The sequence below is a fragment of the Ochotona princeps genome, chromosome 6 (genome assembly GCF_030435755.1).
Source record: "Ochotona princeps isolate mOchPri1 chromosome 6, mOchPri1.hap1, whole genome shotgun sequence".
In the NCBI taxonomy this organism is placed as follows: domain Eukaryota; kingdom Metazoa; phylum Chordata; class Mammalia; order Lagomorpha; family Ochotonidae; genus Ochotona; species Ochotona princeps.
The window spans coordinates 14188297-14201655 of record NC_080837.1 but is presented as its reverse complement, the minus strand read 5'-3'; the positions used below and the strand labels follow the sequence as shown (position 1 = coordinate 14201655).

Sequence of the window (13359 nt, the reverse complement as noted above, 5' to 3'; positions counted from 1 at the left end):
CTGGTTCTAATCCCGGTGGCCCTGCTTCCCATCCAGCTCCCTGCGCGTGGCCTGGGAAAGCAGTTGAGGACAACCCAAAGCCTTGGGACCCTGCACCCACGTAGGAGGCTCCTGGGTCCTGGCTTCGGATCGGTCAGCTCCAGCCGTTGCGATCCACTTGGGGAGTAAATCCTCAGATAGAAGATCTTCCTGTCTCTCCTCCTTTCTGTATATTTGATTTTGCAATAAAAATCAACAAATCTTTTAAAAAAAGTGTCGAAGGAAAATCTCAGGTAATTTTGAAGAATCAAATTACTTAGAAGTGTTCATTGTAAGTCATTCTTAAACTTACAGATAAATTTTATTAGTGAAGTTTCATTAGTTAAACCAGGCACTACATTCTTGAAGGAATAAAGTTGAAAGCACTTAGATTTTTTTACAGAGAAATTGATTCTGTGATTCACTTGATTTTGTAGATGTTGATCTTGTGGTTTTTGCCTTAAAAAAAATGTGTTCATTCATTTGAAAGTCGGAGTTACAGAGATGAAGAGAAAGAGAGAAAACCCTCCCATGTGCCGATTTAGTCTTCAGGAGGACCCAGTGACTGTGGCTGGGCCAGGTTGAGGCCAAGAACCAAGAGCCTTTTCCAAGTCTCCCACATGGGTGACATGTCATCTTCCTGATGCTTGGGCCATCTTCCGCTGCTTTCCCAGGCCATTAGTAAGGAGCTAGAAATGGAGGAACTGCATTACGAACCGGCTCCCAGTTGGATCTGGCGTTTCAGTTGGTAGCTTCCCACTGTCCCACCATGCCAGCTCGTGCTTTCTACTTTCGTATAGAAGTATTCCTTTGTAGTTATCACAAAAACAGTCCTTGTACTAACTCTTGGGCAAGTTCGCCTCCCTTCTGTCCTCTTCCTTAAGCAGATGCTTACGCCTCAGGCATATTTCACTCAAGCCTAGTTCTCTTCGCCAAAGCTGTACCAAAGCAAGACATCAGATAAAGGAAGTCAGTTCTCTCCCTCAGCACCATCAGTTACTGTTCCCCTTCCTGTATTTGTATCCAGTTTACTGTAGAGCCTTCTCTGTCATGGGTCCCTTTTCCTGCTCAAAGCAAATCTTTTGTTTGTTCATCTCATTTAAGAAAACATACTGTCTACGCGTGCAGGTGTAGAATATGAGAATATAGCAATAATCAAGACATTCTTCTCTGTGTGTGCTAGAAATCTGCCATCTAATGGAAAGTCAGTGATTGATGGTAAGGATTGTTGATGAGTTACAGTTAAACGTGTGCCTTGAAGAAAAAAGGGAGCTGAGCAGAGGTGCAGCAGGGGTACAGTCATGATGCTTATGGCTTTTTGTAAGGACAAGGAGAATTAAACTCCGAGCTGGGAAGACGAGACCCATGGGAGGGGCAATGGAAGGAGCAAAGCAGGAGAGTGACCAGTGAGCAGAGGTGCAGACAGGCGTGTGGACTGTGTGGAGGCGGATGGTAGTGAGCCGTGGAAGGGTTTTTAAGGAGAGTAATGACATCATCGCATTGGGACAATGTGAACCTGGCTTTAGGGACTGAGTTGAAGTTGGAGGGGAGCAGTGCAAAACCAGTGCTGCAAGGCCAACTCAGACACCTGCTGTGATTGTACGCCTTAGAGAGCGGGCTGTCTTAAGCTGAAGTAGTAATAGTGACGAGAGAAGTAGAGGCCGTTTTGAGAAGCATTCAAGGGTAAAAGTTGAGTTAATGTGTGAGCCGTGGAGAAAAAGAATGATCACGGAGGAGTCTTGGCTCCTGGTGGCACTGGGCGACGTGATTGTTGTGACAGTCCACAAAGCAAAGCACACTTTGGGTCTTTTCTCTCTGTGGGCTCTGGCTGTCGCTTCCCTACTGAGTCTCTTTTTTAAAAACTAGGTGAACAAGCTCCTCTCTAGAGAGGATTTCCTCTTCCTCCTTCTTTTAAAAATAGATTCTTATTGACATATACTAAATGTACATATGTATGTGATAATCAGATCAGGATAACTGTTATGTCAGGATAAATGCATTTATCATTTCCCTACATTGGAAACAGAGTCCTTTCTGATAACCATTTTAAAAATAATGATTATTGTCTTACAGTTATTCTTTGGAGCTGTGGTTCAGTTGTGTTCTATCCTTGTTAACCTTCCTCACTCCATCTCCTCCTCCACACCTTCTACTTACCATATATTGCTCTTAACAACCCTGTAGCTTTCTCATATGAGAACAGGTGGTATTTATCTTTTTGTGCCTGACTTACATTACTTAACGTAATAATCTCTAAGCTTCATTCATGTTTCTGCATGTGACAGTCATTCCTTTTTATGGCTGCATTGTATTCCATTTTGTGTTTATGCTGCCTGTTTGTTAGTAGAGCCTAGGTTGATTCCTTATCATGGCTGTTGTGACTAGTGCTGAAATAAACACAGAAATATAGATGTTTTCCAGTCTGCTGATTTCAAATAACCAGTCAAGGGACGGCTGGATCATATAGCACTTTTATTTCTGTTTTTTTTGAGTAAACCTCCATGTTCTTTCCAGACTGTACTAATTTACAGTCTAAATTAGCAGAAGTTTCCCTTTCTTTGTGTCCTCATCAATGTTTGTTATTGTTTGTCTTTTTGATAATTGCCGTTCTTTAAAACAAACAACTGTTTATGTTCATTTTATTCAGAAGGCAGAAAGAGCGCTAGAGCAGGAGAGCTCTCTTGCCCGAAGGTTCACATCCCAGGTGCCCACAGCAGCAGGGCAGGCTCAGGCTGAAACCAGGACCCTGGACTCCATCTAGACCTCGCACATGAGTGTCAGGAACTCAGTGCTTGAATCCCCTCCTCCTGTCTCCCAAAGCAGAGGAGCAAAGATTCCAATCAGACCCTCTGCGACAGGAGGTGGGCGCCTCACGCCGGAGCTCCAGCTGCTGTCCCAGACCACTCTGCTGATAATTACCGTTCTAACTGGAGTGAAATGTATCATTGTGATTTTTAAATTAAAAAAGAAAAAAGATTTATTTATTTTTATTTGAAGGAGAGAGATTTTTTTTTTCTTTTTAAGATTTTTAATAAGATTTTGAAGATTAAAGATTTACAGAGAAAAGGAGAGACAGAGAAGATCTTCCATCCGCTGACTCACTCCCCAAGCGGAGCTGAGCCCATCCGAAGCCAGGAGCTCTTCCAGGTCTCCAACACATGTGCAGGGTCCCAAAGCTTTGGGCCGTCCTCAACTGCTTTCCCAGGCCACAAGCAGGGAGCTGGATGGGGAGCGGAACAGCTGGGACACAAACCAGTTCCCATATGGGATCCTGGCGCGTGCAAGGCAAGGACTTTAGCCACTAGACTACCTTGCCAGGGCACGAGAGAGAATGTTAATCTGCTGGTTCATTCCCCAGGTGACCTTGGTAGTGAGGGCTGGGCCAGACTAAACCCAAGACCCAGTAACTTCATCTGTGTTGGCCACGTGGGTTCAGGGACCCAAGCACTTGAGCCATCTTCTAGTACTTTTCCATGGCACATTAACTGGGAGCTGGGCAGCAGGTGTAGCATCTAAGATGCTGGTGCCTATAAGGATGCTGGCACTGCACCCCAGTGCTCACCCTCACGGTGGTTTTGACTTATGTTTCCCAAATGATTCATTGTATTGAGCATTTTTTACACTTACTATTTGTATATTTTAAGATACAAATAGTATCAGGCCAGCCACTCATTATGCACTGCTAAACTTAAAGCATTTATCTCATTATTTTCTATTTTGGATACTTCTGTGTTTGATACCAACTGATTTCTCCTTGAAGTGCCTTCCTTTCTTTTCTCTGATCTTTTCAATCACTTGTCTTTAATGGATTCCCTTGAGAAAAGCTTCCTAAATGTTGGTGTTCCCTATTGTTTCATCCTTGCTTCACTTCCCTGCATACTTTCTGTGAATAGGGGTTTAAACTGGCGCTTCACCTGTGAGAGTCCTTATGTTCATTCAGGTCTTCCTCCATCTATGTGCCTTCACCTGGGCAGTCCACTGATCCCTTGGAATCAAGGATTCTAAACTGAAATCACCAAGTCCAGTCAGACTTACATGTTCGATATTAAACAGTATTGCCCTTGTTTAAACTCTCACATACTGCCTTTACTTTAAAAAAATATATATTCTTAAATAATGCATCCCTGTACTCCAGCTTCTTTGGACTGACACATACGATGCTCCAGGAGTTACTATCCGCTTGCTGTTTCCCAGTGTCCTCTGTACTCACACCTTCTCATCCATCACATTCCAAAAAGGGAATTCTTGTCTTCAGTGTTTTTTTTTTTTAAAGATTTATTTTTGTTACAAAGTCAGATATACAGAGAGGAGGAGAGACAGAGAGGAAGATCTTCCGTCCAATGATTCACTCCCCAAGTGAGCCGCAACGGGCCGATGCACGCCGATCCGAAGCCAGAAGCCAGGAACCTCTTCCGGGTCTCCCATGCGGGTGCAGGGTCCCAATGCATTGGGCCGTCCTCGACTGCTTTCCCAGGCCACAAGCAGAGAGCTGGATGGGAAGTGGAGCTGCTGGGATTAGAACCGGCACCCATATGGGATCCTGGGGCTTTCAAGGTGAGGACTTTAGCCGCTAGGCCATGCCGCCGGGCCCTTGTCTTCAGTGTTGAGAATTCCTCTCAACCCTTCAGAGCTTCCCTGCTCAGCTCTTCACCTGCCTCTCGTCCGTGGTGTTCTGCTTTCTCCCCTGGCACCTCAGAAACCCTACAGGAGAGGAAGTGACTCTGGCTTTGCTCCCTGAGCGCGCCTCTGGCAGAGCACTTTGGAGCTGAGCGCTCTCTGCTCTACCAGTTTGCAGACTGTGGGCTTCTTTGGGCAGCAGTTGGTTGATGTTCTGTCTTCATTGAAGCAGACTGAAAAAGAGAGCTAGAGTGAAAGCTGGCATCTGTTCCCTTGCCTGTAAAACAAAGTGTGTGTGTTGGGGGTGGGGGGTGGCGGGTTAGGGAATGATGGGCATCATTTCAAAAACATAGCAAGCAAAAAATTGTTCTGCAGAACAATTACCCCTATTATAGCCACCAGCAACCTGTGGCCATTAAGCACTTCAAATGTGCCTACTGGGACCCAGTGTTATGGCCTAGAGGATTAAGCCACTGCCTGCAATGCTGGCGTCCCACATGAGCACCAGTTTAAAGTGTGGATGCTCCACTTCTGATCCAGCTCGCTTAGAATGCACCTGGGAAAGCAGTGAAGGATGGTCTGAGACCTCGGGACCCTGCACCCACATGGGAGACCCAGAAGCAATTCTGGGATTCTGACTTTGACCTGGCACAGAGCTAGCCACTGTGGCCATTTGTGTGAGTGAACCAGAAGATTAAAGATCTCTCTCACTGTCTCTGTCCCTCTCTCTCTGTTACTCTACCTTCAAATACACAAAAGTAAATCTGGAAGAACAAAAATGTACCTACTGTAACTAAAGAATGCTTTTAAAATTTTAATTAACTTCCTATACAGCCTCATGTGATTAACTGATAACTCATTATAAAAGTGAACAAGCACAAGATTAATTGTAACTGTGGCTCACTGTAGCTTCAATCCAGTCCAGTAAAGACCTTTGTGCAATCTGAAAGTATTTTACAAGGGAGGATTGATCAAGATTAGGCCTATAATGGCAAAGGTGTTGTTTTCTTTTTGATATAAACTGATAAGCATTCTGACATAATTTCAGAGAAAAGTTTACCTCTCCGAGAAAGTGAACACGCAGTCACTTTTTTTTTAAAGATTTATTATTTTTATTGGAAAGGCGGATATATATATAGAGGAGGAGAGACAGAGAGGAAGATCTTCCTTCCAATGATTCACTCCACAAGTGAGCCGCAACGGCCGGTGCTGCGCCGATCCGAAGCCGGGAACCTGGAACCTCTTCTGGGTCTCCCACGCAGGTGCAGGGTCCCAATGCTTTGGGCCGTCCTGCACTGCCTTCCCAGGCCACAAGCAGGGAGCTGGATGGGAAGTGGAGCTGCCGGGATTAGAACCGGCGCCCATATGGGATCCCGGGGCGTTCAGGGCGAGGACTTTAGCCGCTAGGCCACGGCACCGGGCCCACGCAGTCACGTTTTTGACTGACAGTAGCTAATGGGTATTGAGTATGGTGTTAGATTGTTAAAAACACCACACATATATCAATGTACTTAATCCTTAAAGTGGTGTTATGATGTATGATTATTCCCTTTTACCACATGATGAAACTGGGGAATGGAGAGATTTAGTACCTAAACTAAAGCTGAATTCTTTTTGAGGCTGGCTATAGGTCCTATGCTCTTACATTACCTCTTCTATTTTAATTTCCTTTCTAAGTACTAAACACTGAGATTTGTCTTATATAAGGTTGATACTATAATCTATGGTATTGCTTCTTTAGAAGTCCCCATTGCTGTGTGTGGGAAAGGTGCTGGGGAGCGAGGAGCAGCTAGTTACTCAAGGCTGGGAGAATGACTAGTGTGTTAGAATTCTCCAGAGAAACAAAACACTAAGGATATTTAGAGGCACACCAGAGGGGGGAGTATTAGGAGAAATGCGTGCATACAGGTATGGAGGCTGAGATGTTCCTCAGTGTAGCATCTGAAAGGAAGTTACTAGTATAGCTCAGGCCAAGGTGGGGGGCGTCGCAAACAAGGAGCCCAAACTCTGGATAAGGTTGAAAACCTGAGGGTCTGGGGTGCACTGGTACAAATGCCTGCTTCCAGAGGCCATACAGCCCCAAGTTCTGATGCCCAAGGGCGGAAGAGGGAAATGGCCAGCTCCAAGAGGAAGCATGAATCGGCCTTTGTTCTGTCCAGGCCCTCAGCCAAGTGAATGACATCTTAAGGTCACATCTTCCCCCTTGGGATCCATGTCCTGGGACCCAGTTTTTGGAAATACCTGCATAGATACACCCAGAAATAATGCTGTGTCAGATATCCATGGGTCCTTTTATCCAGTCATGTGACACCTAAAATTAATCATCACAGTTAGCACATTAAAAAAAATATCTGAGTGGGTTTTTTTGTTTTGTTTTTGTTTTTTTAAAGATCTATTTATTTTTTTAATTACAAAGTCAGATATACAGAGAGGAGGAGAGACAGAGAGGAAGATCTTCCATCCGATGATTCACTCCCCAAGTGGCCGCAACGGCCGGTGCTGCGCCAATCTGAAGCCAGGAGCCTGGAACTTTCTTCCGGGTCTCCCACACAGTTGCAGGGTCCCAAGGCTTTGGGCCATCCTCGACTGCTTTTCCAGGCCACAAGCAGGGAGCTGGATGGGAAGGAGCTGCCGGGATTAGAACTGGCGCCCATATGGGATCCCGGTGCATTCAAGGCAAGCACTCTAGCCGCTAAGCTGTTGCACCGGGCCCTAGCTGAGTGTTTTTATGGTAATTTTTTGTTGCCCTTAAGAAGATAGTATTCCTTTTTTTTTTAATGTTTCACTTTATTTTTATTTGAAAGAGTTACAGGGACAGAGGCAGAGGCAGAGAAAAAGGGAGTGAGAAAATGAGAGAAGTCTTCCATGTACTGGTTCACTCTCAAAATGGCCCCAATGGCTAGATTGGTCCTAGCTGAAACCAGGAGCCAAGAGTTTCCTCTGAGTCTCTCACATGGGTACGGGCCCAAGCACCTCCGCCATCACCTGCTGCTTTGCCAGGCATGGTAGCAGGGAGCTGGATGGGAAGTGGAGCATATCCAAATGGGATGCCTATGCTGCAGTGGTGGCTTAACCCACTGTGCTACAGTACCAACCCCAATAAAATAGTCTTCAAAGTATCTTTATAAGAAAGGGCTGACAATGACAGACTTTTATTCGTAATTTATATATGATATTAATTGACAAGTTGTTATAGTGGCTTTATTTTCACATTAAGAACCAAGGATTTTATTTCATTTTGAATGTTAGAGTCAGTCTGTGAAACACATGAATCCTGGAAATTTGGAATTTTTAAGTCCCAAATGACTTTCTAGCTTGACATCTCACTCGTGTTTTTCCCTTCTGACTGAGTGAACAATTATAGATTAGGAAACTCTGTTAATGATTTTGGTGTAGTTTTGATCAGAATCCGCTAATCTTATGTAGAGTTGGATAGATTATCCCAGGATCAGACCATCTCAGGATACTCCACTTGGCACTTGCCTGGATACTTCTCCCTCGCTGCTTCATGGTGTCTGTCTAGTCATAGTTGTTGCCACTGCTCTGAAGTTCCACGATTGATTACACACCCAACCATTCCAGTTAGAGCCCCTTACACAATATAGACTTAAAAATGATTGCAGAGTTATTTTTAACATTATCAGGATATGGAAACCTTTCCCATCTCACCTATGCTGTTTGTCACTGTTCTGCATTGAGGGTTTCCATGGTAGCAAAAGCCTCAGGTGGACAGGTGGGAAGTATAGCATCTCTTCTAGTAAATGCTAAAGAGGGGAAGAGCTGTGAAAAAGCAGAGTGACTACTGCTGCCTCCTGATAGAACGACGGAAGATTGTCTAGTGTGGATTCTCGTGCCCCTGAGCTGAAGCAGGAGACTTGGCTTGGCCAAAGGAGCACAGCTACTTGATAGATAACTCAGTGTAGATCTCAAATAATGTGGTTAAGAAAAAGCAGTTGGAACGTTTCCTTTTCACAATTTGAAATTCAAATTATTATATAATGAATGCTTTATTATCTGATCTTTCAAAAATTTGTTCCTTTTATAAGAGCTATTTATTAATTTCCTTTGAAATAAGAGTCCAAATATATTAGTTGTGATTTAGAAGAAAGAAAATATTATCCTAAGAACTATGAAGAAAAGGGGTCATTAATGAATCTATTTTAATAAAATTGTTCTGTTTGTTTGTTTTCTATTCAATGGATTTCAGTAAAAGAGAAATTGACTGCAGATCCAGACAGTGAAATAGCTACGACCAGCCTGAGGGTGTCCCTGCTGTGCCCAGTAAGTGTGAACCAGTGTTGCTGTTGATGTGTAAAATGCCAGTGTTTGTTACAGTGTATGGAAAAGGGTGACACCTGGGCGTGGATAGAATTGAAAGCTTTTTACCATTTTGTATTCTTTGTAAGACATACCGAAATATTGCGTGTGATTAATGTCTCCAACTCAAGTGTAAAATCTCAAAATAAGAAATGATTGTTGGCTCAGTCTGTTTATCGAACTTTGCTTTGTAAAAGTACTTTTCTGAATAAAACTGCAGCCATGATTACGCACACATCCAGCGGAACCACTGCCCAAAGTGACGTAAGAACCTGCCAATTAAAAACTGTTCTGCTCATCTTAAATAATTTTACTTGCTATGGATGTCAAAATAATTAAGCTTATTTTAAACCAGAAGATGTCAGAATTAGTAGTTTCTATGAAATGAATATTTGACATCAAAACAGCAAAATTGCTAAACCTATAGCAGAAATATCTCCCAAAAATGTATCCTTTGGCTTATTTCTGTACTGATTTGATGTTGGTACCACAAGGATTAGTGATGGCTTTCATGTGCAAACATGCAAAAAATTAATAGTAAATTATCCTGACATTTTGATTACCTTTTGTTTTTTAACTAATCAAACGGAGCTTAACTGAATAGGGGAGAAAGTGTGGAGAATGAAAGGACACAGCTGTTTCCTGATTTGCCTACTCTGTTTGGGCAAGCCTGCCTGAAATCTACTAAACCAGGGTGTCAGTGATGTTATGGAATTCTTCAAGATACAAAAAAAAACATAAATAGACATTAAATGTTGTTTGTCCTGCATCTGTAATTTGTGATTTATAAAGCCTAAACACAATGTGAACAAGCTCCAACTCCTAATGTAATTTTAGTATTGTGCTTTAAAATATAGTATATACTTTAAAACCATTTAAAAATTTTGGGGTGTGTGCTTAGGGAAATCTTGCTAATTATTAAACTTTTATAAGTTATAGAAAGGAATATAATGAGTTAATAGACCAAGTCCTGTCATTGTATTTGCCATTCTAGTTTTTCTGTAACTTCTCATTTTATTCCTCTTTAGAGCCAGTATTTTTTCTTAAAGAAAATTTTTTGCTCCAGCTTTTTCTACTGTTAAAAATTATTTCAAGGATCAGATAAATGTTTTATAGCAACCTATGTTGTAAAGGTAATTTAAACTTTTAAAAAAAAATTAACATTTGGAAAGCATGCTTTTAACTTGAGATACAGGATGGGAAGAAGATAAAACTTAAAAAAAAAAAAAAACACAAAGATTTATTTGTTTCAAGGGGCAACTTAACAGAGAGAAAGTTTAAGCAGAGATCTCCAACCACTGGTCCACTCCCCTGCTGGCTGCAACAGTCGGGACTGGGCCAGCCAGAGCCAGGAGCTTCATCAAGGTCTCCACGTGGGGTTGGGGCCCTTGGGCCCTCCTCCCCTGCTTTTCCCACGTCTCCCTAGGCGTAGAGCTGGGACTCGCTGGCACCTCTATGGGATGCCAGTGTTCAAGCAGTAGCTTTACCTGCTACGTCACATGCTGCCTCCTAGAACTTCTTAGTAAAAATTAATAATACACCTAATCTTACCTTCTTTCCCTCAAATGCTGACTTAGGTACTCTCCTCTACATGGTACCAACTACCTCATTTCTTCGTTAACTCAATTCAGAGAATGTGATAATTTTAGAAAATATGTGAGGTCTATTTTTAATTGCAATCTAGGGGAAATGTCTTTTTCCTGCATTCTCACTAAGCAGTTTGCATTATTCTAATATATATGGTATTAATAACATTTCTATGAAACAGTAAACTCTCCAGTCTAAATCTCAAATTTTAATTTGTGGAATGAATTTGAATTTTATAGTTGAAGCAATCTTATCTGTACTATTAAAATGTTAGTCACATTTTTACTCTTTGCATCTCCTTTTAGTGGGTACGACTTTTAAGAATTTTTCATGTCATCCTGATTCTTTCCTCTTTAGTTCCAAGTTTTCACAGTACATAATTGATGTCTGCTTTAAAAATTCAGATAATAGGTGCTGACCCAGTGTCTTAATAGCCTAAGTCTACTACTGTGACGCCGGCATCCCACATGGGCCCTGGTTTATATCCTGTCTACTCCACTTCTGACCAACTCCCTGGCATGGCCTGGGAAAGCAGTGGAGAATGGCTCAAGTTCTTGGGCCCCTGTAGCCATGTGGGAGACCTGAAAGAAGCTCCTGGCTCCTGACTTCTGATTAGCTCAGCTTTGGCTATTGCAACCACCTGGGGCGTAAACCAGCAGGTAGAAGATCTTTCTCTGTGGCTCTCCCTCTCTGTAAATCTGCTTTGCAGATAATAAATAAATGAATCTTTAAAAATTGAGACTATGGGAAGAATGGCAGTCTATATATAATCTATGGTTGTAATACACTCATAGGTTTCTGTCTGGCTAAATGGATAATTCCTTCAGTTATTCTGAAATAATAAGGTCATATATTATTGTTGCTGAGAAACAAATTTAAGTAATGATAGCTCATCTATATATCAAATTTACGGAATAGAAAGAGATTTGTTCCTGTTGAAATATGTGAGTCTGAGTGTGTCACCTGCATAGAAATTGTGGTTGGGATCTGCTCAGCCCCAGATCGGTGGGTTGTGGTTTTTCGTGTGCCGTTTAGCTGGCGACAGCCAAGATAGCTAACCATGATTTTGCCCTTTGTAAATCTTTTAGTTCTGATTTATTAAAAATAGAGCTGGAAGAATCTTTTGAGAACCCACATCATGAGATTACTCTGCAGGCCCATAACTTCAACATAAATCATCTTAGTTGATAAAAGAAAAATTTCTTTGGAAATCTACTTAATGAAATTTATTACTATGAAAAAGTTGTAAAACTATTCCTACTAGCATACGTCTTCCTGGCTTTGTGCAAGGAAAAAGTACACATTTGATTGCTATTTTGGGGTTCTTTTGATATAATTTATGCTGGTTAAACTTGTCACCTGAGGGTTTTCTCTCGCAGTGTTGTTAGTCACTATTGGTAAGATTGTTTATTGGCTTTACTGGCAGATGCTGCAATATCCACTACCTCCAAAGGTTAGCCTCTTTTCCGGTTAGAGAAAATCAGTGTCCATTTGTCAGATTCTCCTGATTAATATTTAGTAATTAATATTTAAATTAGTGATTTTTAAAATTGGTAATATGAGGATTATCATATAACAGCTATTTTTACGATTTTTCAGAGTTTGACATTTGTGTTGCAATTCATTTTAAAGTGCATTCGAAAGTTAATGTCTCCTTTCCTGTGCCCATTTATAAATATCTTCCCTGCGCCATTCACTGGTCCGTGTTGCCTAAAAACTCAGAGGGTCACCTGTCAGTGAGCTGATTGTGACGGCTTCAGAGTTGTTCTGTTGCCTGAAAGATCTGCTGTTTGGGGATTATAGAGCTGGAGGTATCTAAGATGAAGACTTGGGGGAATAGCTGATTCTCAGGACATAAAATTGGTGAACTATGACTTGGATTCTGAAACATTATCTCACCCATTGTCTTTCTGAACAGCTCACTAGCCTTGTGTACTGTCACTGTATTTGCGGGGTTTTGGTCTCTGGTTTCTGTAACAGTGGTAAGGCAGCAGCAAAAATACCAACTCAGTAGATGTTGGCACTTCACAAGTAAGTTAAGATTTTACTTCAGATATAAACATTTACTTTGGCACTCCAAAACAGATTGTTAGTTGGAAAATGTTTCAGGATATGAATAGGTGAGAGTTTTTCTGTTAAAGGAACTAGTTTATTTCTTTTCCTTTTTGTCAGGTGTTCATGTAAACCAAATTATAAACATTTGATAGAATTGTAGTCATAGCATAATGAAGCTGTTCAGTGCTTTGTGAGCATAGACCAGAATGGTTGAGCTGGAGTTGGGTGGGTTTCCTATCATGCAAAATGATCTAAACCAAAAGATTGCTGTACTATAATAAATACTGGTGACTCTATTGGAGACTTACTGTGTACTAGGCACTGTGTAATAAATATTTTATTAAATATTCATTTTTTTATTATTATTTGGAAGACAGAGGCACAGAGAAAGAGAGAGCCTCCGTCTGCTGGTTCACTGCCAAAATGACTAGAGCTGGGCCTGTTCAAAGACAGGAGCCAGGAGCTTCTTCTTGGTCTCCCACGATGGGTGCAGCGACCCAAGTACTTGGGCCGTCCTCCATTGCTTCCCCAGGCACATTAGCAAGGAGCTAGAACAAAGGTAGAGCAGCCCGGACTTAAACCAGCACCCACATGACATCCAGTGCCGTAGGCAGAGGACATTAGCCTGCTATTGTACTGCAGTACTGACCCTATATAAACATACTTTAATCTTCACAATTCTGTTGTATAGATGCTATTCTTACCCATTTACAAATGACTAAATAACATTCAGAATTCACACAGTAAAGAGTTGGGGCAAGAATT

General features: G+C 41.9%; 1 protein-coding gene across 2 annotated transcripts in view; it reads left to right on the top strand.

Annotated features, from left to right (window-relative positions):
- The window catches only part of PIAS1 (protein inhibitor of activated STAT 1), a 123182-nt gene that overhangs the window by 94692 nt on the left and 15131 nt on the right, over nucleotides 1-13359 (top strand). For both annotated transcript variants that reach the window (XM_004577951.3, XM_058665629.1), the window contains exon 8: nucleotides 8843-8916. In XM_004577951.3, the coding sequence (XP_004578008.1) occupies nucleotides 8843-8916 (74 nt within the window). The remainder of the gene's footprint in view (nucleotides 1-8842; nucleotides 8917-13359) is intronic.